At 39.3% G+C, this 25,876-nt stretch overlaps 1 protein-coding gene across 1 annotated transcript; it reads right to left on the reverse strand.

Annotated features, from left to right (window-relative positions):
- Positions 1-22,824: 22,824 nt before the first annotated feature.
- On the reverse strand, positions 22,825-25,214 carry LDOC1 (LDOC1 regulator of NFKB signaling). Its single transcript, XM_027609359.2, has one exon. It carries the CDS (start codon positions 25,056-25,058, stop codon positions 24,615-24,617), a length of 444 nt encoding a protein of 147 aa, XP_027465160.1. The 5' UTR covers positions 25,059-25,214; the 3' UTR covers positions 22,825-24,614.
- Positions 25,215-25,876: the final 662 nt, after the last annotated feature.

Consider the following 25,876-nt stretch of genomic DNA (forward strand, 5'->3'; position numbering starts at 1 on the left):
TGAGAAGTGGGAGGAGGGGGGCATCTTGTGCACAGCCACGGCAAAAAGTTTACATTTGATAAAGTATTCCAGGTACTAGAGAATTAGATGCAATAAAGACAATCATGTTAATTAACTTGCTAGAACTCTTTGTACAAATGAGTCTGAAGATAAATGTACATCAAAATGAAAATGCTTCACAATCTACACATTCAATGCAATCCCTATTAAAATACCATAGACATTTTTCACAGAGCTGGAACAAACAATCCTAAAATTTGTATGGCACCAGAAGAGACCCCAAATAGGCAAAGGAATGTTGAAAAAGAAAACCAAAGCTGGAGGCATCACAATTCCGGACTTCAAGCTATATTACAAAGCTATAATCATCAAGACAGTATGATACTGGCACAAAAACAGACACATAGATCAATGGAATAGAATAAAGAACCCAGAAATGGACCCTCAACTCTATGGTCAACCAAAGCTGGAGGCATCACAATTCCAGACTTTAAGCTCTATTACAAAGCTATAATCAAGATAGTATGGTACTGGCACAAAAACAGACATACAGAACAATGGAACAGAATAGAGAACCCAGAAATGGACCCTCAACTCTATAGTCAAATAACCTTTGACAAAGCAAGACTATCCAATGGAAAAAAGACAGTCTTTTCAACAAATGGTGTTGGGAAAATTGGACAGCCACATGCAGAAGAATGAAACTGGACCACTTTCTTGCACCATACACAAAAATAGACTCAAAATGGATGAAAGACCTAAATGTGAGACAGTAATCCATCAAAATCGTAGAGGAGAACACAGGCAGCAACCTCTTCGACCTCAGTGGCAACAACTTCTTGCTAGACCTGTCTCAAAAGGCAAGGGAAACAAAAGCAAAAATGAACTATTGAGACTTCATCAAGATAAAAAGCTTTTGCACAGCAAAGGAAACACTCAACAAAACTAAAAGGCAACCTACAGAATGGGAGAAGATATTTGCAAATGACATATCAGATAAAGGACTAGTATCCAAAATCTATAAAGAACTTCTCAAACTCAACACCCAAAAAACAAATAATCCAGTCACGGAATGGGAAGAAGACATGAACAGACACTTCTCCAAAGAAGACATACAAATGCCTAATAGACACATGAAAAAATGCTCCACATCACTTGGCATCAGGGAAATACAAATCAAAACCACAATGAGGTATCATCTCACACCAGTCAGAATTGCTAAAATGAACTCGGGAAACAACAGGTGTTGGTGAAGATGTGGAGAAAGGGGAACCTTCTTATACTGTTGGTGGGAATGCAAACTGTTGCAGCCACTCTGGACGACAGTATGGAAGTTCCTCAAAAAGTTAAAAGTAGAACTACCCTATCACCCAATAATTGCACTACTAGGTATTTACCACAAAAGATATAAAAATAGTGATTCAAAGGGGCACCTACACCCCAATGTTTATAGCAGCAATGTCCACAATAGCCAAACTATGGAAAGAGCCCACATGTCCATCAAGAGATGAACAGGTAAAGAAGACGTGATATATTTATACAATGATATATTACTCAGCCATCAAAAAGAATGAAGTCTTGCCATTTGCAACAACGTGGATGGAACTAGTAGGTATTATGCTAAGTGAAATAAGTCAGTCAGAGAAAGACAAATACCATAGGATTTCAGTCAAGTTGAATTTAAGAAACAAAATCGATATCAAGATAAAATTGAATAGAGTGAAAAACTAGCTAGTATGGAGCATAAATCTATAAAACATATATGTGGAAAAAATAAAAGTTGAGAAGTGACTTAAAAACATAGGTTGGGAAATAAGAATCTATTTGAAACAAGAGCACGGTAAAAAAAAAAAAAAAAGTAAGAAAAGGAACTGAAAAAGAAAAGTAAAATTTTAGCCTTAAGTATAAGCGAGTCGTGAGAGGGAACACCTGAAGTTCCCTATATTATTTTCCCCTGGCGCTGGAGTTTTACAATCCTGTGGGAAATAAGCATATCATTCACCTGTTCTTCCAGTCTGTCTTCTGGGAGAGAGGCCTGCTGCTCCGCTTCTCAGGTGTCTTTGCCTGGGCCGAGTTGCCTCCACCCCGCTTGTCAGGGGAATGGGCTTAATGTGACCTGGCTGGCTGTGCCGCTTTTGTTCCCGGGCGCCTTTCTGCTTCTCTTTAGAAGGTCAGAGCAAACCTGGCCGTGGGGGACTCTCCGGCCCAGAGCTGCAATGCTGCGGCCCACCCCCCTCAACAGATCCTCCAGATCAATCTGTCTCCACTTCTGTGCGTACCAAACTCCACCTACTCACGCATCTTCTGGGGGAGGGGCTTGCGGCGTTGATTCTCAAAAGTCTTTGCCCTCTCGCGGAATTGCTCCGCCCTTGCCTGGGGCCGGGCTACGTGATATCCTCGGGTTTGCTCTCTGTGGCTTTGGTTCCCTGAAGGCTTTCTGCACAGCTTTAGAGGATGACAATGAAAATGGTGGCCTCCAATCTCCAGCACCGGAGCCAAGAGCTCGGGGCCCCGCTCCTCAGTGCGCCCCCAGAGAAAAGGAGTCAATCACTCCCATCTCCCCGGTCTCTGGCCACACTCTGTGCTCACCAGACCTGTGACTGAGCGTTTCTGTCTCTGGCACACGACCCCATTTGGAGTCTCCAAACCCAGCAGATTGCTGCAGTGTGCTCCCGCACCGCTCCTCCCGGGGGAGGAAGGGGAGTCTCCCCAGATCTGCCACTTGTTGGCTCCCTACTCGAAGAGCAGTGGCCCGACTGTGCCACGGATCACAGTTTGTGGCAACCCCGAGCTGAGAGCCCACTCCTGGGCTCACTCTTTGCGGCTGGCTTCCCTGCTCCGCTTCCCCGCTCTGAAACCACACTCCCTGCTCTGCAGCACTCAGGCACCCCCGGTCTTCCTGTGACCCTGGGGATTCTGAGACCACACTGTCCCTGCAAGGGTTCCACCACCCTCCCCGCTTAGCCACCTGAGCGATGTCCCTCACTGGAGCAGACTTCTAAAAGTTCCGATTTTGTGCTCTGCTGCTCTATCACTTGCCGGTAGCCGGCTGGCGGAGGCTTCCTCCCTGTTATGGTCTATCTTCCCATATTTTGCCTTGGATTCACTTCTCCTTTGCAATTTTGAGATATAGTGTCTTCTAACACACAGACCAAAAATCAAGCAGGAACAGGCAGATTACCCTGCTTTGTCCACCCTGAGAGATTATAATCTCTCTCCCCACCCCCTCTTTTCTTTTTCTTTCTTTTTTCTTTTTTATTGTTTTGGATCATCTTGGCTTTGGTGGCATATTTGTGGTAGCTTTTGACCACTTCAGATTTTTTTCTAAGGTGCATTTTGCTTGGCTCATAGTTGATATTTTGAACTCTGTACATTCCCTCAACCATCCCTCAACAGAATGACTAAGAGGAGGAACTCCCAACAAATAAAGGAACCAGAGACAATGTCCTCTGCCACAGATCTAATGGATATGGATATAAGCAAGATGTCAGAGATAGACTTCAGGGTAGCAATCATGAAGTCAATAGCTAAGCTTGAAAAAAGCACTAGTGACAATATAGACTCTCTAAGGGCAGAAATGAGATCCAATCAGGCCGAATATAAAAATGCTATGAATGAGATGCCGTCTAAACTGGATATTCTAAAGGCCAGGGTAAATGAGGCAGAAGAAGGAATTAGTGATCTAGAAGATATGGTGATAGAAAGGAAGGAAGCTGAGGAATAGGCAGCTAGAAGCCCATGAGAATAGACTTAGAGAGATGAATGACACCATGAAATGTTCCAATATCAGAATTATTGGGATCCCCAAGGGGGTGGAGAGAGAGAGAGGACTAGAAGGTATATTTGAGCAGATCATATCTGAGAACTTCCCTAATCTGGGGAAGGAAACAAGCATTCGTGTCCAAGAGGCAGAGATGACCCCTCCCAAAAATCAATAAAAATAGATCAACACCCTGACATATAATAATGAAGCTTGCAAATCTTAGAGCCAAGGAAGCTATCCTGAGAGCAACGAGGGGGAAGAGATTTCTTATGAATGGAGGGAGGAACATCAGAATAACCTCAGACCTATCCACAGAGAGCTGGCAAGCCAGAAAGGGCTGACAAGACATATCCAGGGTACTACATGAGAAGAACATGCAGCCAAGAATACTTTATCCAGCAAGGCTGTCACTCAGAATGGAAGGAGAGATAAAGAGCTTCCAGGACAAGCAGAAACTGAAAGAATATGTGACTACCAAGCCAGCCCTGCAAGAATATTAAGGGGGATCTTTCTTTTATAAGAGAAAAAAGACTCCAAAAGTAATACAGACCAGAAATTAACAGAGACAATCTATAGAAATAGGGACTTGACTTTACAGGCAATATGATGGCACTAAATTCATATCTTTCAACAGTTATTCTCAATGTGAATGGGTTGAATGCTCCCATCAAGAGATACAAGGTTTCAGATGGGATAAAAAGGCAGGACCCATCCATATGGCTGTCTACAAGAGACTCATTTTGAACCTAAAGACACCTCCAGATTGAAAGTGAGGGGATGGAGAACCATTTACCATGTCAACAGACTTCAAAAGAAAAATGGAGTAGCAATCCTCATATCAGACAAATTAGATTTTAAACCAAAGACTGTGGTAAGAGATATATAGAGACACTATATCATACTTAAAGGGTCTGTCCAACAAGAAGATCTAACAAAGAAACACATTGATAATAATACAATAATAGTAGGGGACATTAACATCCCACTCACAGCAATGGACAGATCATCTAAGCAGAAGATCAACAAAGAAACAAGAGCTTTGAAGGACACATTGGACCAGATGGACTTCATAGATACATACAGAACATTCCATCATAAAACAACAGATTACTCATTCTTCTCGAGTACACACAGAACCTTCTCCAGAATAGATCACAAACCGGGTCACAAATCAGGTCTCAACTGATACCAAAAGACTGAGATTATTCCCTGCATATTTTCAGACCACAATGCTTTGAAATAGGAACTCTACCACAAGGAAATATTTGGAAGGAACACAAACACTTAGAGGTTAAAAAGCATCCTGCTAAAGAATGAATGGGTCAACTAGGAAATTAAAGAGGAACTTAAACAATTCATGCAAACCAATGAAAATGAAAACATATCAGTTCAGAACCTATGGGATACTGCAAAGGCGGTCCTTAGACGGAAGGACATAGTCATCTGAGCCTCTCTCAAAAAAATTAGAAAAATCTCAAATGCACAAGCTAACCTTACAGCTAAAGGATCTGGAGAAAGAACAGCAAATAAAACCTAAACCAAGCAGGAGACGAGAAATAATAAAGATTAGAGCAGAAATCAATGAAATAGAAACTAGGAGAACATGAGAACAGATCAATGAAACTAGAAGCTGGTTCTTTGAAAGAAATAATAAGATTGATAAACCACTGGCCAAACTTATCCAAAAGAAAAGAGAAAGGACCTAAATTAATAAAATCATGAATGAAAGGGGAGAAATCATGACCAATACCAAGGATATAGAGACAATTATTAGAACTTATTACCAGCAGCTATATGCCAACAAACTAGGCAAACTGGAAGAAATGGATGCATTCCTGGACACTTATAGACTACCAAGACTGAAACAGGAAGAACAGACAATCTGAACAGACCAATAGCCAGTAAGGAAATTGAAAGAGTAATCAAAAACTTCCTCAAAAATAAGAGTCCAGGGCCGGATGGCATCCCAGGGAATTCTACCAAACATTTAAAGAAGAAATCATACCTATTCTACTGAAGCTGTTCCAAAAAAAAAAAAAAAAAAAAACAGAAATGGAAGGAAAACTTCCAAACTCATTCTATGAGGCCAGCAGCATTACCCTGATCCAAAAACCAGACAAAGACCCCATCAAAAAGAATTACAGACCAATATCCCTGATGAACATGGATGCCAAAATACTCAACAAGGTCCTATCCAATAGGATCCAACAGTACATTAAAAGGATTATTCACCATGACCAAATGGGGTTTATTCCTGGGATGCAAGGGTGGTTCAACATTCACAAATCAATCAATATGATAGATCACATTAAAAAAAGAAGAGACAAAAACCACATGATCTTCTCAACTGAGGCAGAAAAAGCATTTGACAAGATATAGCATCCTTTCCTCCTTAAAACTCTTCAAAATACAGGGATAGAGGGAACATACCTCAATATCATAAAAGCCATCCTTGAAAAGCCCACAGCGAATATCATCCTCAATGGGGAAAAACTGAGAGCTTTTCCCTTAAGGTCAGGAACAAGACAGGGATGCCCACGTTCACCACTTTTGTTCAACATAATACTAGAAGTCCTAGCCTCAGCAATCAGACAACAAAAAGAAATTAAATGCATTCAAATTGGCAAAGAAGTCAAACTCTCTCTCTTTGTAGATGACATGATACTTTATGTGGGAAACCCAAAAGACTCCACCTCCAAATTACCAGAACTCATACAGCAATTCAGCAACATGGCAGGACACAAAATCAATGCACAGAAATCAGTTGCATTTCTATACACTAACAATGTGACTGAATAAAGAAATTAAGGAATCAATTCCATTTACAATAGCATCAAAAACTATAAGATACCTTGGAATAAACCTAACCAAAGTGGTAAAGGATCTGTACTCTAGAAACTACAGAGCACTTATGAAAGAAATTGAGGAAGACACAAAGAGATGGGAAAACATTCCATGCTCATGCATTGGAAGAATAAACATGGTGAAAATGTGTATGCTGCCCAGAGCAATTTACACTTTCAATGCCATCCCTATCAAAATACCATTGACATTTTTCACAGAGCTGGAACAAACAATCCTAAAATTTGTATGGAACCAGAAAAGACCCCAAATCGCCAGGGGATTGTTGAAAAAGAAAACCAAAAGCTGAGGGCATCACAATGCCTGACTTCAACCTATATTACAAGGCTGTGATCAACAAGTCAGCATGGTATTGGAACAAAAACAGACACAAAGATCAATGGAACAGGATAGAGAGCCCAGAAATGGATCCTCAACTCTATGGTCAACTAATCTTCAACAAAGCAGGGAAGAATATCCAATGGAAAAAAGACAGTCTCTTCAATAAATGGTGCTGGGAAAATTGGACGGCCACATGCAGAAAAATGAAACTGGACCACTTTCTTACACCAGACACAAAGATAAACTTAAAGTGGTTGAAAGGCCTCAAGGTGAGACAGGAATACATCAAAATCCTAGAGGAGAACAACAGGCAGCAACCTCCTCGACCTCAGCTGCAACAACTTCTTGCTAGATACGTCTCCAAAGGCAAGGGAAAAAAAGCAAAAATAAAAAACTATTGGGATTTCATCAAGATAAAAAGCTTTCGCACAGCAAAGGAAACAGTCAACAAAAGGGCTGGTATCTAAGATCTATAAAGAACTTCTCAAACTCAACAGCCAAAAAAACAAATAACCCAGTCAAGAAATGGGCAGGAGACATGAACAGACACTTCTCCAAAGAAGACATACAAATGGCCAACAGACACATGAAAAAGTGTTCAATATCACTTTGCATCAGATACCACCTTACACCAGTTAGAATGGCCAAAACTAACAAGACAGGAAACAACAAGTGTCGGCGAGGATGTGGAGAAAGGGGACCCCTCTTACACTGTTGGTGGTAATGCAAGCTGGTACTGCCACTCTGGAAAACAGTATGGAGGTTCCTCAAAAAGTTAAAAATAGTGCTACCCTAGGACCCAGCAATTACACTACTGGGTATTTACCCCAAAGATACAAATGTAGTGATCCAAAGGGACACCTGCACCCCAATGTTCATAGCAGCAATATCTACAATAGCCAAACTGTGGAAAGAGCTGAGATGCCCTTCAACAGATGAATGGATCAAGAAGATGTGGTTCATATATACAATGGAATATTACTCAGCCATCAGAAAGGATGAAACCCACTATTTGCATCCACATGGATGGAACTAGAGGGGATTATGCTAAGTGAAGTAAGTCAAGCAGAGAAAGACCATTATCATATGGCTTCACTCATATGTGGAACATAAGGAATAGCACAGAGGACCACAGGGGAAGGGAGGGGAAACTGAATGGGAAGAAATCAGAGAGGGAGACAAACCATGAGAGACTCTGGACTCTGGGAAACAAACTGAGGGTTACAGAAGGAAGGGGGTGTGGGGGATGGGGTAACTGGGTGATGGGCATTAAGGAGGCACATGTGGTGATGAGCACTGGGTGTTATACGCAACTAATGAATCATTGAACACTACATCAAAAACTAATGATGTACTATATGCTAGCAAATTGAACATAATAAAAAATAAATAAATAAAATTAAATGTAAAAAGAACAGTCAAAACTGAAGAATATAGGGTAAGGGAAGGGAAAAGAAAATAAGAAGAAAACAGACAGAGACAAATCATAAAAGACTCTTAACTATAGGAAATAAACAGGGTTGCTGGAGGGGAAGTGGGTGGGGGGACGGGGTAACTGGGTGATGGGCATTAGGAGGGCACTTGATGTAATGAACACTGGGTGTCGCATGCAACTGATGAATCACTAAATTCTACCCCTGAAACTAAAAATACACTATATGTTAAATAAATTGAATTTAAATTTAAAAAATGAAAATGCTTCATATCAGCAAAATGTATATATTTTTGTATCAATATACTATTGAATTTATTGATTGCAATATATTTTCTTATATTATTTTACACTTATATTTTCCCATTCCTAGTTACTTTAGTACAAGTAGTCAGCTTTAAGGTACAAAAGATTACGTATTATGCTCGTTTCTGGAATTTCAATATATTGTAGAAAGTATCTGACATCACATTAAATCTGTTCTTATAGATATTTGGAGTTTTTGTTTGTTTTTATTTTTAATAGGCCTGTCTTCAAAATGGCTGATAACATAGAGCCAATCTAATCTCTTCATTAACCAGACGAGTAAACTGAGGATATACTATGAAATGAAAGTATGTTCCCTAAATAATAACAACTCTGTATGCCAAAAGCCTATTTGGATTTTATGAATCAGTGGTTTAAGGTAATATTCTCCCACGACGTCCTTAAAGGTTTTTTTTTGTGTGTGTGAGGGAGAGAGAGAAATAATATCCAAATAGACATACATATATTACTACCTTCCATCACCAAGGATACTACTTGTAGCGAGAACTGGTAGTGTCATAGTACAACAAAAATAGATTCAAAACCAAGGATGTTTTCCATTACTAAATACACATGTAAGCTGATTTGTGGGTTAAAATGTTTGGTCAACTACTGACATAAAGACAGTGAACTACATTTCAGGGAAGCAGTACAGAATGAACAGAGTATAGGGGTTTAAGTTCTTTCATTGCTGCTCACTAAGTATGTGGCTTGCACGAGGTACTAAATCCTTCTGAGCCTCAGTTTTCTTATCCAGAAAACGAGTATAAAACATTCATAAAATTGAAGTGCAGATCAAACTATACAAAATTATTTATTAAACATGATATTAACTATTATGAAAAATTAACTACGATTAACCATTATTAAACTTCTAATAAACTATTAAACAAAGTATGTTCAAATATCACTTTTCTTCCACTGGAGAATTTCGATGTACTAATCCTCCAATGACTATTTTGTTCATATAGATTTAAATTGAACCTGGTTATGACAATCTCACTGCTATTTAAATTGTTCCAGAGCATAGTAAAAAGAAAACTCATTTTGTTGATGAATGAAGCATAATGTTGATACATCAACCTGATAAAAACACAAACATGACAACTACAGACCAATCTCATGAATAATAATAGAAAACTTGGAATTATATGTACAAGCAGATTCCAATTACACATTAAAAATAAAAAGATATTATGACCAAATGAGATTCATTCCAGAAATGCAGGGAAGGTTTAAAATGAGAAAATTCCTTATCCATCATTTTAATAAATCTAAGGGAAAAAACTATAAGATTTCCTCCATAGAAGCTGAAAACAGGCTATACAAAATTTAACACTGTGAGGTAACATGATTCTCTCTCTCTCTCTCTCTCACACACACATATACAATATACAAATACATATTTATGTGTTTATAAATATGGAGGTAGGGAAACATGAGCACCGTCACTAAGGAGTAGAACAAGGAAAGAATTCCCTCCACTTCAACTACAATTTCACAAGAGAAAACAATTGTAGGCATGAGAATTGGAAAAGAAGTTTTACGTATAATATTAATAATAGTATATACGGAAAACCAAAAAAATAAATACAAAAATTAAAGTTTTTTTGGCATGACATAAAATTAGCACAGAAAAACAACAGCATACACACACAACATACAGAAAGAGAAATCAGTTAGAAGCTACTTAGGAAATACAGTATTCAAAACCTATATAAGAAAATATTAAAACTGGGGCACCTACGTGGCTCAGTCAGTTAAGCATCTGCCTTCAGCCCATGTCATAATCCCAGGGTCCTGACACTGAGCCCCATGTCAGGCTCTCTGCTCAGTGGGGAGCCTGCTTCTCCCTCTCCCACTCCCCCTGCTTGTGCTCTCTCTCACTGTCAAATAAATAAATAAAATCTTAAAAAAAAAGAAAATATTAAAACATTCCTGAAAGTTCTGAAAATAAATCGGAACAACTGAAAAGGCACTCTTGTACTTGGATAGTATAACTCAACTTTGTAAAGATGTCTTCTCAATTTAATATACTAATTTAATGCTATCTTATCAAATATTATGTTATTTTTTATAAAGCTAGACATGTGGATTCTGAAATTCACATGGAAAAATTAACATGTAAGAACCCTGAGAAAAAAGAGCAATAAAAGGAGGACTAGTGCTACTGGATGTTAAAACATGCTCTATAGTTTCTATAAAGAAGATTCTGCGGTAATGGCAGATAAACAGGCCTACAGACTAATTTTACTGAATAGGAAGTCCACAGATAGACAAAATGATATATGGAAATTTAGTATATGATAACTATATCACATAACTGAGAAAAAGATGAATGTTTTAACAAATGGCATGGGACCCCCTATGTAGCTATTTGGGAAAAAAGTTAAATTGGATACATCATACACTAGAATAAACACCAAATAGAACAGAAATGTAAGTGTTCGAAAACTGAAACCACATATATATTAAAAGAAACATTGGGGGGAATTCGTTTACAACCTGGATGTGGGGCAAGTCTTTTAACTATAACTCAAAATCTAGAAGCAATAGAAGAAAAGAATTGTGACTTTATCTACATAAGAATGCAAAACTTCAGCACTGCAGAAAATAGATACCATAAAAAAAGGAAAAAGACAAATGAAAAACTGGAAGAAAATGCATGCAACTTATATCATAAGCAAAGGGCTATTTCCCAAGTATGTAAAGAGCTTTTAAATGATGAGAAAAACAAGATAGGAAGAATGGTCAAAGACATGAACACACAATTCATAGAAAAAGAAATAAAAATAGCCCTCATCACAGGAAAAAATACTTCATTCACAATAAGAGAAGTGCAAATTAAAACTAAACTGAGAGGCAATTTTTTAAAAACCTATCAGATAATTCAAAATAGCCCTTATCCTGGCTTATCCTGGTAATGCTACAGGGTAACAGGCAGTCTCATCCATTTCTGATGGATATGTAAAATGGCAAAACCACAGTAGGAGGGAATTTAGAAATAGCTGACAAACTGCATATGAACTTCCTTTTTGATCTAGCAATCCTTCTCCCAGGAACTTACTGTAAAGGTATACCTCCACAAACATAAAAATAAAACATGCACATTGTCATTAATGGTGAAACTTATTTTTGTCATGACATACATATATACATAGCACCATACATAAAAGAATTATGAATAACTAGAGCAAATCCCCAAAGTTAATTATGCTACTGCACAAAAATGAGGATGGTATCTATGAATTGAGTTACTTCTGAATTTACAATTAAGTGAAAAAAACCAAGTGCAAGGGAATGTATGTAGAAAACTTCCCAACTCATTCTATGAGGCCAATATTATCCTCATACCAAAACTAGACAAAGACATCACAAAAAAATCACATGACATTATTCCATATGAATACAGACAAAAATCATCAAGATATTACCAAACCAAATCTAGAAACATATAAAAAGGGTTATATCACATGACTAAGTGTGATTTATTCCAGGAAGGCAAGATTGATTCAACATATAAAAATCAGTCATTGTAATACCCCCTATTAGCAGAATAAAAAACAGAAACCACATGATCATCTCAATACATACAGAAAGAGCATTTAAAAAAATTCAACACCCTTTCATGATAAAAACACTCCACAAACCAGGAGTAGAAGGGGATTTCCTCATTTTGATGAAGGACATCTATGAAAACCCACAGCTACCCTTAGACTTAATGGTGAAAGACAGAAAACTTTCCCTCCAAGATCAAGACAAGGATATCCGTCACCTCTATTACACATAGTACTAGAGGTTGTAGTCAGAGAAATGAGGCAAGAGGGGGTGCCTGGGTGGCTCAGCTGGTTAAGCGGCTGCCTTTGGCTCAGGTCATAATCCCAGGGTCCTGGGATCGAGCCCCGCATCGGGCTCCCTGCTAGGCAGGGGACCTGCTTCTCCCTCTCCCTCTGCCGCTCCCACTGCTTGTGCTCTCCTGCTCTCTCTCTGTCAAATAAATAAATAAAATCTTTAAAAAATTAAAAATAAAAAATAAGAAATTAGGCAAGAAAAAGAAATAAAAGGCATCCATATTGGAAAAGAAGTAAAACTATCTTTATTTGCAGATGACATAATCTTGTATAGAGAATCCTATGCAATCTGCAAAATGAACTATTAGAGCTAATAAACAAGTTCAGCAAAGTTGCAGGATACAAGACCAATAAGCAAAAAACAGGTGTATTTCTATACACTTGAAACAATCTGAAAATGAAATTTTATTTTTTTAAAGATTTTTATTTATTTATTTGAAAAAGAGAGAGAATGAGAGAGCACAAGCAGGGGGAGTTGTGGAGGGAGAGGGAGAAGCAGGCTCTCAAGTGAGCTGGGAGCCTGATGCGGGGCTCGATCCCAGGACCCCAGGATCATGACCTGAGCCGAAGGCAGATGCTTAACCAACTGAGCCACCCAGGTGCCCCTGAAAATAAAATTTTAAAAATTCAATTTTGAGTAATAGCAGAAAGAATAAGAAACTAAGGAATAAATTAAACAAAATAAGTGGAAAACAGCAAAACATCACTGAAACAAATTAAAGAAGACCTAAATTAAATGGAAAGATAATGTTCATTAATTGAAAGACTAATATTGCTAAGAGGGCAATACTCCCCAAATTGATCTAGATTCAATAGAATCCCTATTATATCCCAGTGGACTTTTTTTTTTGAAGAAATTGACAATCTGAGCCTAAGATTCATATTAAAATGCAAGGGATCCAGAATAGCAACAATAACAAAAAAAATCTTGGCAGAAGAAAAAAGTTGGAGGACTCATGCTCTCCAATTTTAAAACTTACTACAAAACTACTGTAATCAAGACAGCTTGATACTGGCATAAGGATATACAGCTCAATGAAATAGAATGGAGATTCCAGAAATAAACCTATACATCTATGGTCAATTGATTTTCAGTAAGGGTGCCAAGACAATTCAATGGGGAAACAGTAGTCTTTTCAACAAGTAGTGTTGGGACAACTGGGTATCCACATGTAAAAGAATGAATTTATGCTACTACTTCATACATCCATAAAAATTTAACTCAAAATGGGTCAGAGACCAAAATAAAAGAGATAAAACTTAAAACTTTGAGAATTTTGAAAACATAGATGTAAAACATAACTATGAAAACAAAGGTGTTAATTGTTGTGACCCTGGGTTAGGAAATGATTTCTTAAATATGACACCAAAAGCAGAAAGAACCAAAGAGAAAACAGATAAATTGGACTTCACCAAAATTAAATACTTCTGTGTACCAAAGGATGCTATCAAAAAAGTGAAAAGACAACCTACTGAATGGGAGAAAATATTTGTAAATTATATATCTGATAATAATTAGGCCTAGTGTGCATAAGTATTTCTAACAACTCAACAATAAAAAAAAAATCAACCCAATTAAAGAGTGGGCATTTCTCTAAAAAAAGATATACAAATGGTCAATAAGCACAAGACAGAATACTCACCATCATTAATCATTAGGGAAACACATACCAAAATCACAATGCTATAACACTTCATGCCAACTAGGATGGCTACAGTTAAAAACATGGACAACAATAGGCATTGCTGAGAAGGTGGAGAAATTGTAAAACCCATATAATACTGGTGGGATTATAAAATGGTAAATCCACTTTGGAAAACAATCTGTCAGTTCCTCAAAATGCTAAACACAGAATTCCATGTGACCTAGCAATCCCAGTCCTAGATATAAACCTAAGAGAATCGAAAACAGGTGTTGAAACAAAAAATTGTACATGAATATTACAGTCAACAGTATTTATAATAGCTGAAATGCGAGATAACCCAAATGTCCATTAATTGATGAATGGATAAACAATATTTGGTACATTCATATAATGGAATATTATTTAGCCATAAAAAGGAATGTAGTACTGATATATGCTACAACATGATATAATGATATAATATATTATAGTAAGTGTAAGAAGTCAATCACAAAAGGTCATGTATTGTATCATTCCATTTGTATGAAATGTCCACAATAGGCAATCAATCCATTGAAACAGAAATTAGTGGTTTCCAGGGATAGGGGGAGGAGAGGGAGATGGGGCAATGGGGATGGAACTGCTAATGGGTATGGAATATCTTTTTGAGATGATGAAAATGTTCTGGAATTAGATGGTTGCACAACTTTGTGAATATTCTAAAAATACTGAATCGACCACATAAAAGGGTGAATTTTATGGTATATTAATTATAACTCAATAAAATTTAATTTTTAAAAAGAGTAATCCAGCCATAAATGTTATGTTAAGGAATTCCAAAATTTTCTGAATGTGGGGATCACTGAAGGATTTTGAATAAAAATATGGTAAATTAGATTTAGGTTTTAAAAAGACAACACTAACAGCAATGAGAAGAAGAGGTTAGAAGGAAGAGAGCCAGTAAGAAGAAGGATCATCTAGGAGTCCATTCAAATAAACCTCGCAGGCAATGAGCATCTGAACTAAGGCAACAGTAGCCGAAAAGGAAGGGACAACCTGAAGAGGTATTAGGGGAATGTACTGGTATCCAACTGTACTGACCTGAGTTATCACTAAAGTAAATGTTCGAATATAGCTTGTTTTCACTGATAAAACAGAGTTTTATTATCAACTGTTCAGTAGAATTAAAATAACATAACAGAATTTATAAAACCAATTATCTATATTTTCTAACAAGTTGTGAATCAGTTTATGGTTCCTACAATATGAAGTGTTGTTTCCAAAAGAGCACTATTTTATAATAGTGCCAACAATTGTTTTTCATTTTCACCATAACTTTTCCAGAATAAGTGCTAATTCTATTTGTTTTCAGTTACATTAGTACTCATTGTAATAAAGATGAGATATATAGAGTAAAAGAGCAAAAAGATTCCTTTCATGCTACTCCCTTCTCTAAGGTAAACACTTTAAAACTTGGCATTTATCATTCTGTTCTTTTCACCTTTTGTACGTGTATGTATACACACACATGCATACACACATTCATACACATATAGGTTTTAAAATATTTGTAAATGATGGGGCACCTGGGTGGTGCAGTCAGTTAGGCATCCAACTCTTGGTTTCGGCTCAGGTTGTGACCTCAGGGTCGTGAGATGGAACCCCACGTCACACTCATCATGGAGTCCGCTTGGGTTTCTCTCTCCTCTCCCTCTGCCCCTCCCCCTAAAATAAATAAATAAATCTTAAAATATTTGTAAATGGCATCATACTCTACATGTATCTGTGAATTACTTTTATCCTTAACAATTCCTATCAGAACTTCCCCTCATAAATATAAAGAAAATATTAGTTTTACCCCAGCATTGTAGCTCATAGAGGGATGTAATTTATCCTAATTTATCTAAGTCTATCTCCTTTGATAAACATTTTGGCATCATTGTTGTTGCTGTTGCTGTTAAAAAATAAAAGAGTAATCCCAGCACCTTTTTCAAAGTTTGTACCAGATCCTGCAAGTACCAGTGTTTGTATAAAATGGGGATGGAATCACAGAAATTCAGAGTTGGAGGAGACAGGGGCTGTTGCTCATTCTAAGAGGTATTTTGTTAAATGAGAGAAGGACCTGCAGAGTTACCAGCTAATGAAAATACTTCAGGTTACAAAGAAGCAAAGATCTATGAGAGATAAGCAGCTTGAACAAGCATTACTTTCAAAGGTAACATGAAATTATAAAAAGAGCACTGGACTTGAGGTGGAGATTTCTGGCCCAAATTCTGACATTTTCTACCATGAACAAGTCCTTACTCAAGGACTCTCTATCCCAAACTGTAAAATGTAAATAAAACTCCTTCTCAACTGAGTTGGTGTGAGTCTCAAAGAAGAAAATGAATACAAAAATGACTTTTAAAGTGTTCACATGTTAATTAATCTTTAATATCTATTCCTGTGAATTTCCCTCTGGTATTACTGTTGATTTTAATGTGTTAGATAGCTTTTCTTCTGATATTCCACATCTCCCAATATAAGTGTCTCTCTGCCAGAACATGCAAGTCTACCATAACAGTCAATCTTACATTCCTATTTTACTAAATAGTATCTATTAAAGAAAAGAAGAATGAAGATAACATTTACTGACTACCAGATAAGATACTAAGTAGTCTCTTTTTTCTTTTCTTTGTTATCTTTTCTTTTTTTCTTTTCTTTTCCTTTTCTTTTCTTTTTGAGAGAGAGAGACAGCGAGAGTGGCAGAGAACACAGGTGGAGAGGGGAGGGAGAAGGAGGCTCCCCACTGAGCAGGGAGCCCGACGGGGGGCTTGATCCCAGGACCCTGAGACCACAACCCAAGACGAAGGCAGACACCCAACCAACTGAGCCACCCAGGTGCCTCCTAAGCAGTTTTTCTTATATTAGTCCTGAGATGTAATTATTCCCATGATATAGGTACAGAAGTTTAGAGTCAAGTAAACTGTCTGGGGTTGGCAGAGTAAATCTGTAGCAAAGCCACAACAGGGATCAAAAGTCTGATCACCAACACATTCTCACTGAACTCAAAGTTTAAGCACAATGTATTCGCAACTCACAACAAACCGATCTTTCCATATATACTCGTCTATCTCTTCTAAGGTCCATTTTCTGATACTAATTTCAACCTTCCCAACTTTTCTACCAATGAGTAACAGATTTCTTTCTTTTTCCCATATACATATTGATCAGATTTCTACACAAAGCAGCTCCTCTACTGCACAGATGTCTAAAACCCTTTCATTTGTCTTCTTGCTACACAGGGCGAGAAAAGGTTGTTCCAAAACTTGATAGTAATTACCTTCCAGGTTCTTCTACTCCCAGAGCAGAGTCTTTTTCAATCCCTCTCAAAATTTAGCTTGACACCTCCCAGGAACATAGACTACCTTTGGTGATTGAGATATCAGAACTACTGAGCAGCTGGAGTAAGAACAGAAAGTACAGAATGTTGACTCTGAAAATAATATCAGAAATCATCTAGGTACATTCAGGTACAATGGAAACATGAGAGTGCTATTGAAATGACCCGTGAAATGTTAAAACAAAGGGGTAGGAGGTCAGATTTGTCTCATCTCTGGAAAGTGGAAAGTATGCAAAGTACAAGCCATCAATGTTGACTTATCTGTGCCAGAGAAAATTATTTTAGGACTGGACTGAAAAAGACAAAGAAGGCTGACTATCCTTACTTGAGGAAGTAAACAAGATCCTGAAAGGATTCTTGGAACACTGCCACAGGGGAGAAAATGGCAGATAACACTCCATGGAAAAATATTGCCAGGAAACCAATGCGACTTATCGTATCACTGACATATTGTATTATAATATATCACCATCAACTTTAAAAATAAAAAGGAATCATAGCTACACAACAAAAGAACAAATCAGAGATAGGAGCTTCAGGAATATGCAGGAGTCAATAGAAGCTAAAACATGGGCTGGCAACACCGGGCAAAGAAGTGGAAAAAAAACAAAACTTTCACAGAAATGAGGCCAAATTGGAAGCAACACAAATAATGAGAGATACTCCTGAAACCACTGTAAAGCACACATAAAACAGGATTGATAAAATTAAGCATAATAAAAATAAAGATGAAGAAAACATTTTAAAACCTGAGAACAGGGGCACCTTGGTGGCTCAGTCAGTTAAGCGTCTGCCTTCGGCTCAGGTCATGATCTCAGGGTCCTGGGATTGAGCCCCGCATCGGGCTTCCTGTTCAGCAAGGAATCTGCCTCTTACTCTTTCTCTCTGCTCCTCTCCACCACTAGTTCTCTCTCTCTCTCTCTCTCAAATAAATAAAATCTTAAAAATATTAAAAGCCTGAGAACACTTAAAATATTGAGGGTAGGTAAAAGGGGAAGTCAACATAAATATCAGTATATATTATATGTATTTAAAGAAATAATTCAGACAGCTTTGCATAAATGAATCAGGCCTTGAACCTACATATTAAATGGTCATACCAGGTTCCACAAAATATGACAAACAATAAATAACAGATATACCCTATTCAAATGTGAAGAAAAATACCTGGGAACTCAATAAAAATATCAAGTCGATTATGAGTGAAAAATATTAGGGTCACCTCAGACTTCTACAAAATAACAGTCAATGCTAAAAGTTAGTAGAGCAATGAAAGAAAAGAAAGTGTGTTCCACCAACTCTACCCATAACAAAACTGCTCACCTTCAAAAACTCAGAGTACAATGTTCCAGGAGGTTCTTTTTTTAAAGAAACAACTAAAAAAGGGAAAAAAAAAAAACCTTGGCTAACCAAAAGAGGTTGTGAAAATTGAACAAGATAATAGTTATTTCATTTATTAGATATATTAAGATTACAAGTGGGGATGATGATCACAGAAAAATATGTAAATGTTACAAACACAAACAACATAGAAATGACACAACTTACAAAGTTGATAGGGAAATAGAATTAGTGCATATGTTGAGTTCCTCATCTTTCATGGCTGAGAGTCAAAATAGATCATTCGTATCTGAAAAATAATAGAGGTATATACACTATTTAAAGGTACAAACACTAAGAAAAAGAAATGTAAGCACATAAACTGGGAAGCACAGAAATGAGAGTGGAAAAAATGGAAATATATTAAACATTTTCATAAAAGCATGAAATATAAAGAAAGTAAAAAGGTAAATGACAAACTGGACATAAATATTTGCAACATATATCACAGATCCTTAACAAATAAGGAGCTTCTAAAAAAACTGAGAAACATCAACAACTCAAGAGAAAATTGGGCAAGGATATGAAAAAAATAAAGCAAATCCAGAATATAAAAAATTCCATACGACAAATGATCCAGATTCCTCAACAAATAAATTACAGGGGAAAGAAAAGGGTGGAGGGGAATTGTTACCAATTAAAAGAAGGTTAAAAGATATATAAACCAATGCAATGTGTTGACATTTTTTGAAAACTAATTCAAGCAAATAATTAAAATAAAAAGACATTTTTATTTATAATTTAAAAGATATTTGAATATGGATTGAGTACTAAATATTAAGGAGTCATTGTTAATTTTAGTACATGTGATGATGATGTTATGGATTGTTTTTAAAACCTTATCTGCTAGAGGAACATACTGAAGTATCGAAGTTACCCTTCAAATTGATGTATCTGGGATTTGATTTAAAATATTCCAGGGGAGCCTGGGTGGCTCAGTGGGTTAAGCATCCAACTCTTGACTTCGGCTCAGATCATGATCTCACGTGTGAGATCAAGCCCCCATGTCTGGCTCCGTGCTAGGCGTGGAGCCTGCTTAGGATTCTCTCTCCCCCTCTGCTATCCCTCTGTCCCTCCCCCCAGTCTAAAATAAAATAAAATATTCCATAAAAATTATAAGAAAGAAAAGGGATAGATGTAGCAAAAATGTTCATAGGTTTTGAATCTGGAGATGGGTTTAAGGGGCTCATTACACTATTCTCTCTACTTGTGTACATGTTAAAATTTTAACATACATTAGAATGAACATTTCTTTTTTTCTTCAAATGAACATTTCTAAAAGTCCTGTATGGCAATGCAATTATCTGTGTCTAGAGAACAGACAAATCAGAAATATCATAATTATTTCAGGTACTACTGAAATATAATTCCCTTTGCTTTCCTTTACTGGTATTATTTGTTTTAAAACTAAAGATTTAAAATGAAGCACATAAAAAATAAATAAATAAAATGAGGCACATAAACAGCCATGTGACAGTTTTTTATTTTGAGCTAACTGGTTGACTCTGAATTGGCTGTTCAATTAAACTAACTGTATAAAGACTTTGGCTAAAATATAAGACATATTACTGCAATTTTGCTGATGAAATAATTTATCATTTAGGGAGGGGAGGAAGTATGTAAATGTTGTGAATAGTATGATAAGAGAAATAAATTTGTTATAGATCACACCTCAGACACCAGCCCAAGGGGAGAAAAGGGAGATACACAAACACTGTTCTATCTGGCTATTCTGAAATCCCCTTTGCAGAACCTCGCCAGCACCCCCCCCCATATATTCATCCAGGGGAGGGCTTCTACTCTATGAACAAATCTTACTATGATACTCATAATTACTTCAAGCAAGTCTTCCATCCCAGGGTAATTTTACATCATTAAAAAAAAAAAGTCTTTGGACAACAGAACATCTGAAGATAAAACAAAACAAAACAAAAACACACACACACAAAAAACATCCTAAGAGGAATTTCAGACAGGAGGGGGAAAAAAATGCAAGGGCCATGATAGGATTTTCATTAAGGGAAGTAGGTGGTTACCAGCACTGTCAAAGGACATGAACCAGTTCATTGTATCTACCTTTAGACCTAAGTAGTCATAAGAATACAAGGAATATACTTAAAACTACTCAGTAATGCAAACTACCAGACATTTTAAACACACCTTTAACAAAATTCATATTTCATAGCAAATAATAAATATGCTCCACGCAATTATCTCACCCTAATCCAGGACCTTGAATTGATGCCCCTTTATTAGCTTTAATTGCTTTAAGAACCTAGAAATTTTCTTGTAATTCATTTGTTAAAAAGCAAATGTTCCACTAATTTCAACAAGACATCTCCCTCTTCTTCTCCCTATTCTGCCTACTTTCAAATTGCTGAGGTTTTTACTAAATTGTAATAGCAGAAAATAACCAAGCACAATGTACATAATGTACCTCTAACTTCATATACCATCCTGCAAAACACAGCAACACACAAGGGATAGCAGTGTTTGCCTACTCAAATGACTAAAGAACTCCAAAATACGTTGATAAATTTAATGATTAATTGATTATGACCTTTAATATGATTAATTTCATTTCCTTGATAGCATACTGTCAGCGACCATTTTAAGGCCAGTATGACCAATATGAGAATTCAGGAGTCTGAAGTTCATATTTGCTATTTCAACATTTCTACCTACATTTAAGTTTGCATCCAAGTGATGCTTTTATCGTTAGACGTGTTTATTTACTTATGCCACTGCCATGAATTTCATCCTGAGTGGTAGAGTCCTTGCCAAAAAACATGCTTTTTTGCAGAATCTGCACCCGAAGTAGCCAGATTCTCGCACTGTCCTCTACAGCTCACAACATAGCCTGCTCTTCCATGGTACAGGAAGGACATCCCCGTCCCGCCCCACCACACATATCCACACACTCAGAGCAAGGTTATGCACACACACACACACACACACACACACACACACGCATGCACACACGTGCACACCCTGGGTTTGTGCATTTCAAATCTCAGAAACTCTTTGGCCTAGCCTTTGTGGATGCTACTCAGATGCTGCCTTGGCATGGCAGCCTCACTGTGCAGAAATCCCTTCCTTCCCCACAGAGCATGTGCTCACTTGATTTGGTGGCAGGGAATAAATCTCATCTACTCATCTTCAACTCCCCCCCACCCCCAGGAAGTTCACTCCCAGATCTAATCACAGTCCAGATGCTTTTTCTGGACCTTACCTGTAGCTAGATACCATCCCAGTTCTGGCTCAAGGCACCATAAAAGCAACAAACTGGAATCACTGTGAGGGCAACCACCTTTCATTCACCACTCTATCTTTAACTCCTCTCAGTATACCTGGACCTCTGGTAATTTTGAATGACTGATTTTTGGTCTTCCTGGGTCCTTTACCTAGCTTTCAGCTCTTGCCTACCACTTTCCCACCTCTACCCCTCCTTTGCTAAACCATATCCACCCATCCTTACCCCCCAGAAACAACTTTCCTAGGCAAGAGAAATCACTCCTGCCCTAAACATTTTCCTGTTGACCAAGTAAACTTTCTACCTGACTTTATGTCAGATCCCAATGAGTAAATGATGTCTCACCACGCTCTCATTTCCACTCTCCCTGAGCCGGTTCCGTTCCTGTTCACCGCTGACATTTTCCTACTGAAGCGAAACTCACAGCAAGACTCCTGCTTCCCAAGTTAGACTTCCAATCCCAGGTCTGGGAGTAACAGCCCACGTTTACGGAGTGCTCACCATGGAGTAGGGACCACTGTAAATACCTCATGGGTGTGATCTCAACGCATCTATGCCTGTGAGGTGACCAATATGATGACCAGTATCTCATTTAATCCACACTGTGAGGTTTACCAGTAAAAATAAAAGAATAACCAGCCTCAAAAGGTCTTATGTAATAGGGAAGTTTATTACCTAAATTAGAGATCTTAAGGTAGGGCTGACTCCAGTTATGGTACAATGAGTACATTTGGGCAGATAGAGATGAGAACTCTGAACTCCTCAAATCCTCATAAATGTTCTTGGTTGGCAGAGGTGGCTCCCACAAATCCCACAGCCAAACTTGTCTGATTTAACATTTCCAAAGGTTCTTCTCAGCACCCACCCCATTCCCTCAATGCCTCTAAGCCCTCCAGGCCCACAGAGGTCTCAGCATAGCCCAGATAGCAGGACAAGGTCTAATTCAGGAGACAGCAAGGCATCTTGCCAATTTCCACAGGCAGGAATCTGGGACATATGTATGGGTGGGGATTCTAAGAGTGTTCACCGGGGGTGACAAAATGTTCAGGTCACTATTTACTATGCGTACACTCACCCAAGAACCAGGATTTAATGTTAACTCAAGCACCTGAAAGGGGCATTAAAACAATATGCTACGTTGTTAATTGAAGTCTGAACTCAATAGCACCCCACAGGCAGTAAGAATTAAGGGACAGAATTTCCCTGGCATTGTTGAAGAAGGAACCCAGAGGCTCAGGAAGATAGTAATATTATATGTGTCCAGATTTATGCCTGCTGTCCCAGTCTAATTTTTAGTAGTGTCCCCTTTCACTCACTCTCTAGTGTCCCACTTTGGGATGGTGTGCCACCTGCTCAACCACCCCTTACCCATGCCACCCTGGAGGCCCCAGAGGACACTCACTCCTTTTGCCAGGGCTTTAAGAAATGCCCTGGTGAGGAGAGTACCAGAATCCCTATAAAACCCTGTGGTAGCTGTCCTCTGTAGCCCAGAGAAGACAGTGGTGAATACTGGGATTGAACTAGGTTCCCCGATCTCAGGGGAAATAATGGGAGTCAGAGTGAGATTGGTAGAGGCCAATGATAGCACTTAACCATTAAAAGACACTCCTTTCTTCTCTCTCTTTTTTTTTTTGTAGTGCTTGATATTTATTGAAAAGAATGTAAATGCTTTTTCCAGGTGGTATTGAGGAGCCAGACTGAGTGCCTGTTTTTGTTTGTTTTGTTTTTAGTATTTTTGTCCAAATGCACACATTTGTTGGGACTGCTGCAGTTTTGAAAGAAAAAGGACAGCTGTGCAAAACTAGTGCATAGGAGAAAAAAAATGTCAACAATTTGGCTGCCAGGCACTCTAGGCCCCTGCAGCAATCTGGTGGGGAAGGGGAGGACTCTGGGAGTAGGTAGGGAACTAACCAGGTTGAAAGATTGGCCCCTTCAGGGGTTGGTGAGCTGTCCAAATTAATGTCCGAGGAGGAGATAAAGCCAACTCAGGCATCTTCTAGGTTGGTCCTTATTTTCAAAGGCTGTGGTCTGTCGCTGGAACGTGGTGGATGGGGTGAAGTGGCGGCGTAGGTCTCTGGGCAGATGGAGGCCTTGCAGTCAGCAGGGCAGGGCTGGCGTAGTCTCACCAGTTTGTCACAGGGGCCTGCCCTATAGCTGAGGCTCAGGACACAGTCCAAATTAGCAGGGGAGGGTCCTGGGGCTGGCCAAAGTTGGTGGCGGCGCGCTTCAGAGCGAAGCCCCAGCAGCAGGTAACTGCAGCACTATTCCTGGAACAAAGGCAAGCACTACGGGGGGGATGAGGGAGAGAACCGGAGGGCAGGGGTAGGGAAGGGGATTCGAGGATGAAAGGGAGCTTGGCGGCTCCGGGCCGGGCAGGGGAGGTGGGTAGAGGATGGCGGCGTGCAGGGCCCTCCCCCCTGGGCCCGAGGGTCTCCCGGCCTAGTAATCATCATCTTCTTCGTCGTCGTCGTCGTCTTCTTCGTCGTCATCCCAGCCAAAACACTGTTTCATCTCATCGAGGAAGGCCCGGTAATCACCTAGGATGGGGCTATCCATCTCAATGTAGGGCACCACCCACTCCTCGGCTTCCCCGGTGAGCAGGCTGATTAGGAATGCCACCTTCATGGCGTCGTTGCAGAATCGGTTCTCGTTGACAAGCATGTAAGACGCCGTCTGCACGATAAACTCGGGGAGCCGGGAGCTCTCGCCGCTAAACGTTTCGGGGAAGGGCACCGGGCAGCTCGGCGGACGTACCTGGCGCAGCAGGGTGGCCCTCTCGCACACCAGCAACCGTAGCTGTTCCATGAGCTGGCTGTTCTCGATGCTCAGGGCGCGGTGCCGCATCAGGAGCGCGTGCAGCAGCAGCACCAGCTCGTCCACCATGGCGAACGACTTGGAAGTGCAGGGCTGGGCTCGGCTCGGTTCGGCTAAGGTGCGCACGGAGGCCTCGCAGGAAGTGCGTGTCCGCGGAGGCTCACGGTGGCCAGGGGCGGAGGGAGGTGCGCGCGGGGTCCGGCGGCTGCGCAAGCTCCGCCCGCACAGCCACTTGGGCGGCGGGCGCGCCGGCGCGGCCCGGGTCGGGGGGCGTGGCCAGGGAGGCTACAGGCGCCGCGTGGGGGCGCGGCCGGCGGGGGCGGGGGCGCGGAGACTTGGGCGGGCGAAGGAGCGGGCAGGGTTTCGGGACGGCTGGCGGGTAGTTGTCAAGGCCGGCGCCTGTAAAGGCAGGGGACAGTGGTAGAGTCCCGGATGTGGGCCAGCCTTAGCCAGGAACGAGTGAGTGCTAAAACCCATGTCTCAGAGAGGGCCAACCTGCTCAAGTTTAAAGGATTAATCAACCTTCCACTGAGCTGACTCACACAATTCAGTGTTCCTTGGTGGGTCTGTGGCTACTAGATTCCACTTGTGTGTTTTGTTAGCACATTTCTTTGCTTATTTAAATTTCACTTACCCAGAGAACTATTAGCACTGCAGACTGCACCGCGGGAGTCACACATCCTTTCAGAGTTATGAAAGACCCTTAGGGCTCCTCTTTCAAAACAAAACAATATTTAAACGGGGATTTTTTCTTTAGTTGGGAAATAATATTGTGTACCTACCTCCTTTTTAAAAAATTATTTTTCTCAACAGTGAAGTTTAAAAAGTTCTGCAAAATCAACATAGGAGAACCATTTGCAGGCTCTTGCCTATATTTGGCCCTCTAT

This window comes from Zalophus californianus, chromosome X (assembly GCF_009762305.2).
Source record: "Zalophus californianus isolate mZalCal1 chromosome X, mZalCal1.pri.v2, whole genome shotgun sequence".
NCBI classification, from domain to species: Eukaryota; Metazoa; Chordata; class Mammalia; order Carnivora; family Otariidae; genus Zalophus; species Zalophus californianus.

Excerpts from the sequence above, each read along its gene's own strand:
- LDOC1 (XM_027609359.2), bottom strand. The coding sequence starts at position 25,058 with ATGGTGGACGAGCTGGTGCTGCTGCTGCACGCGCTCCTGATGCGGCAC.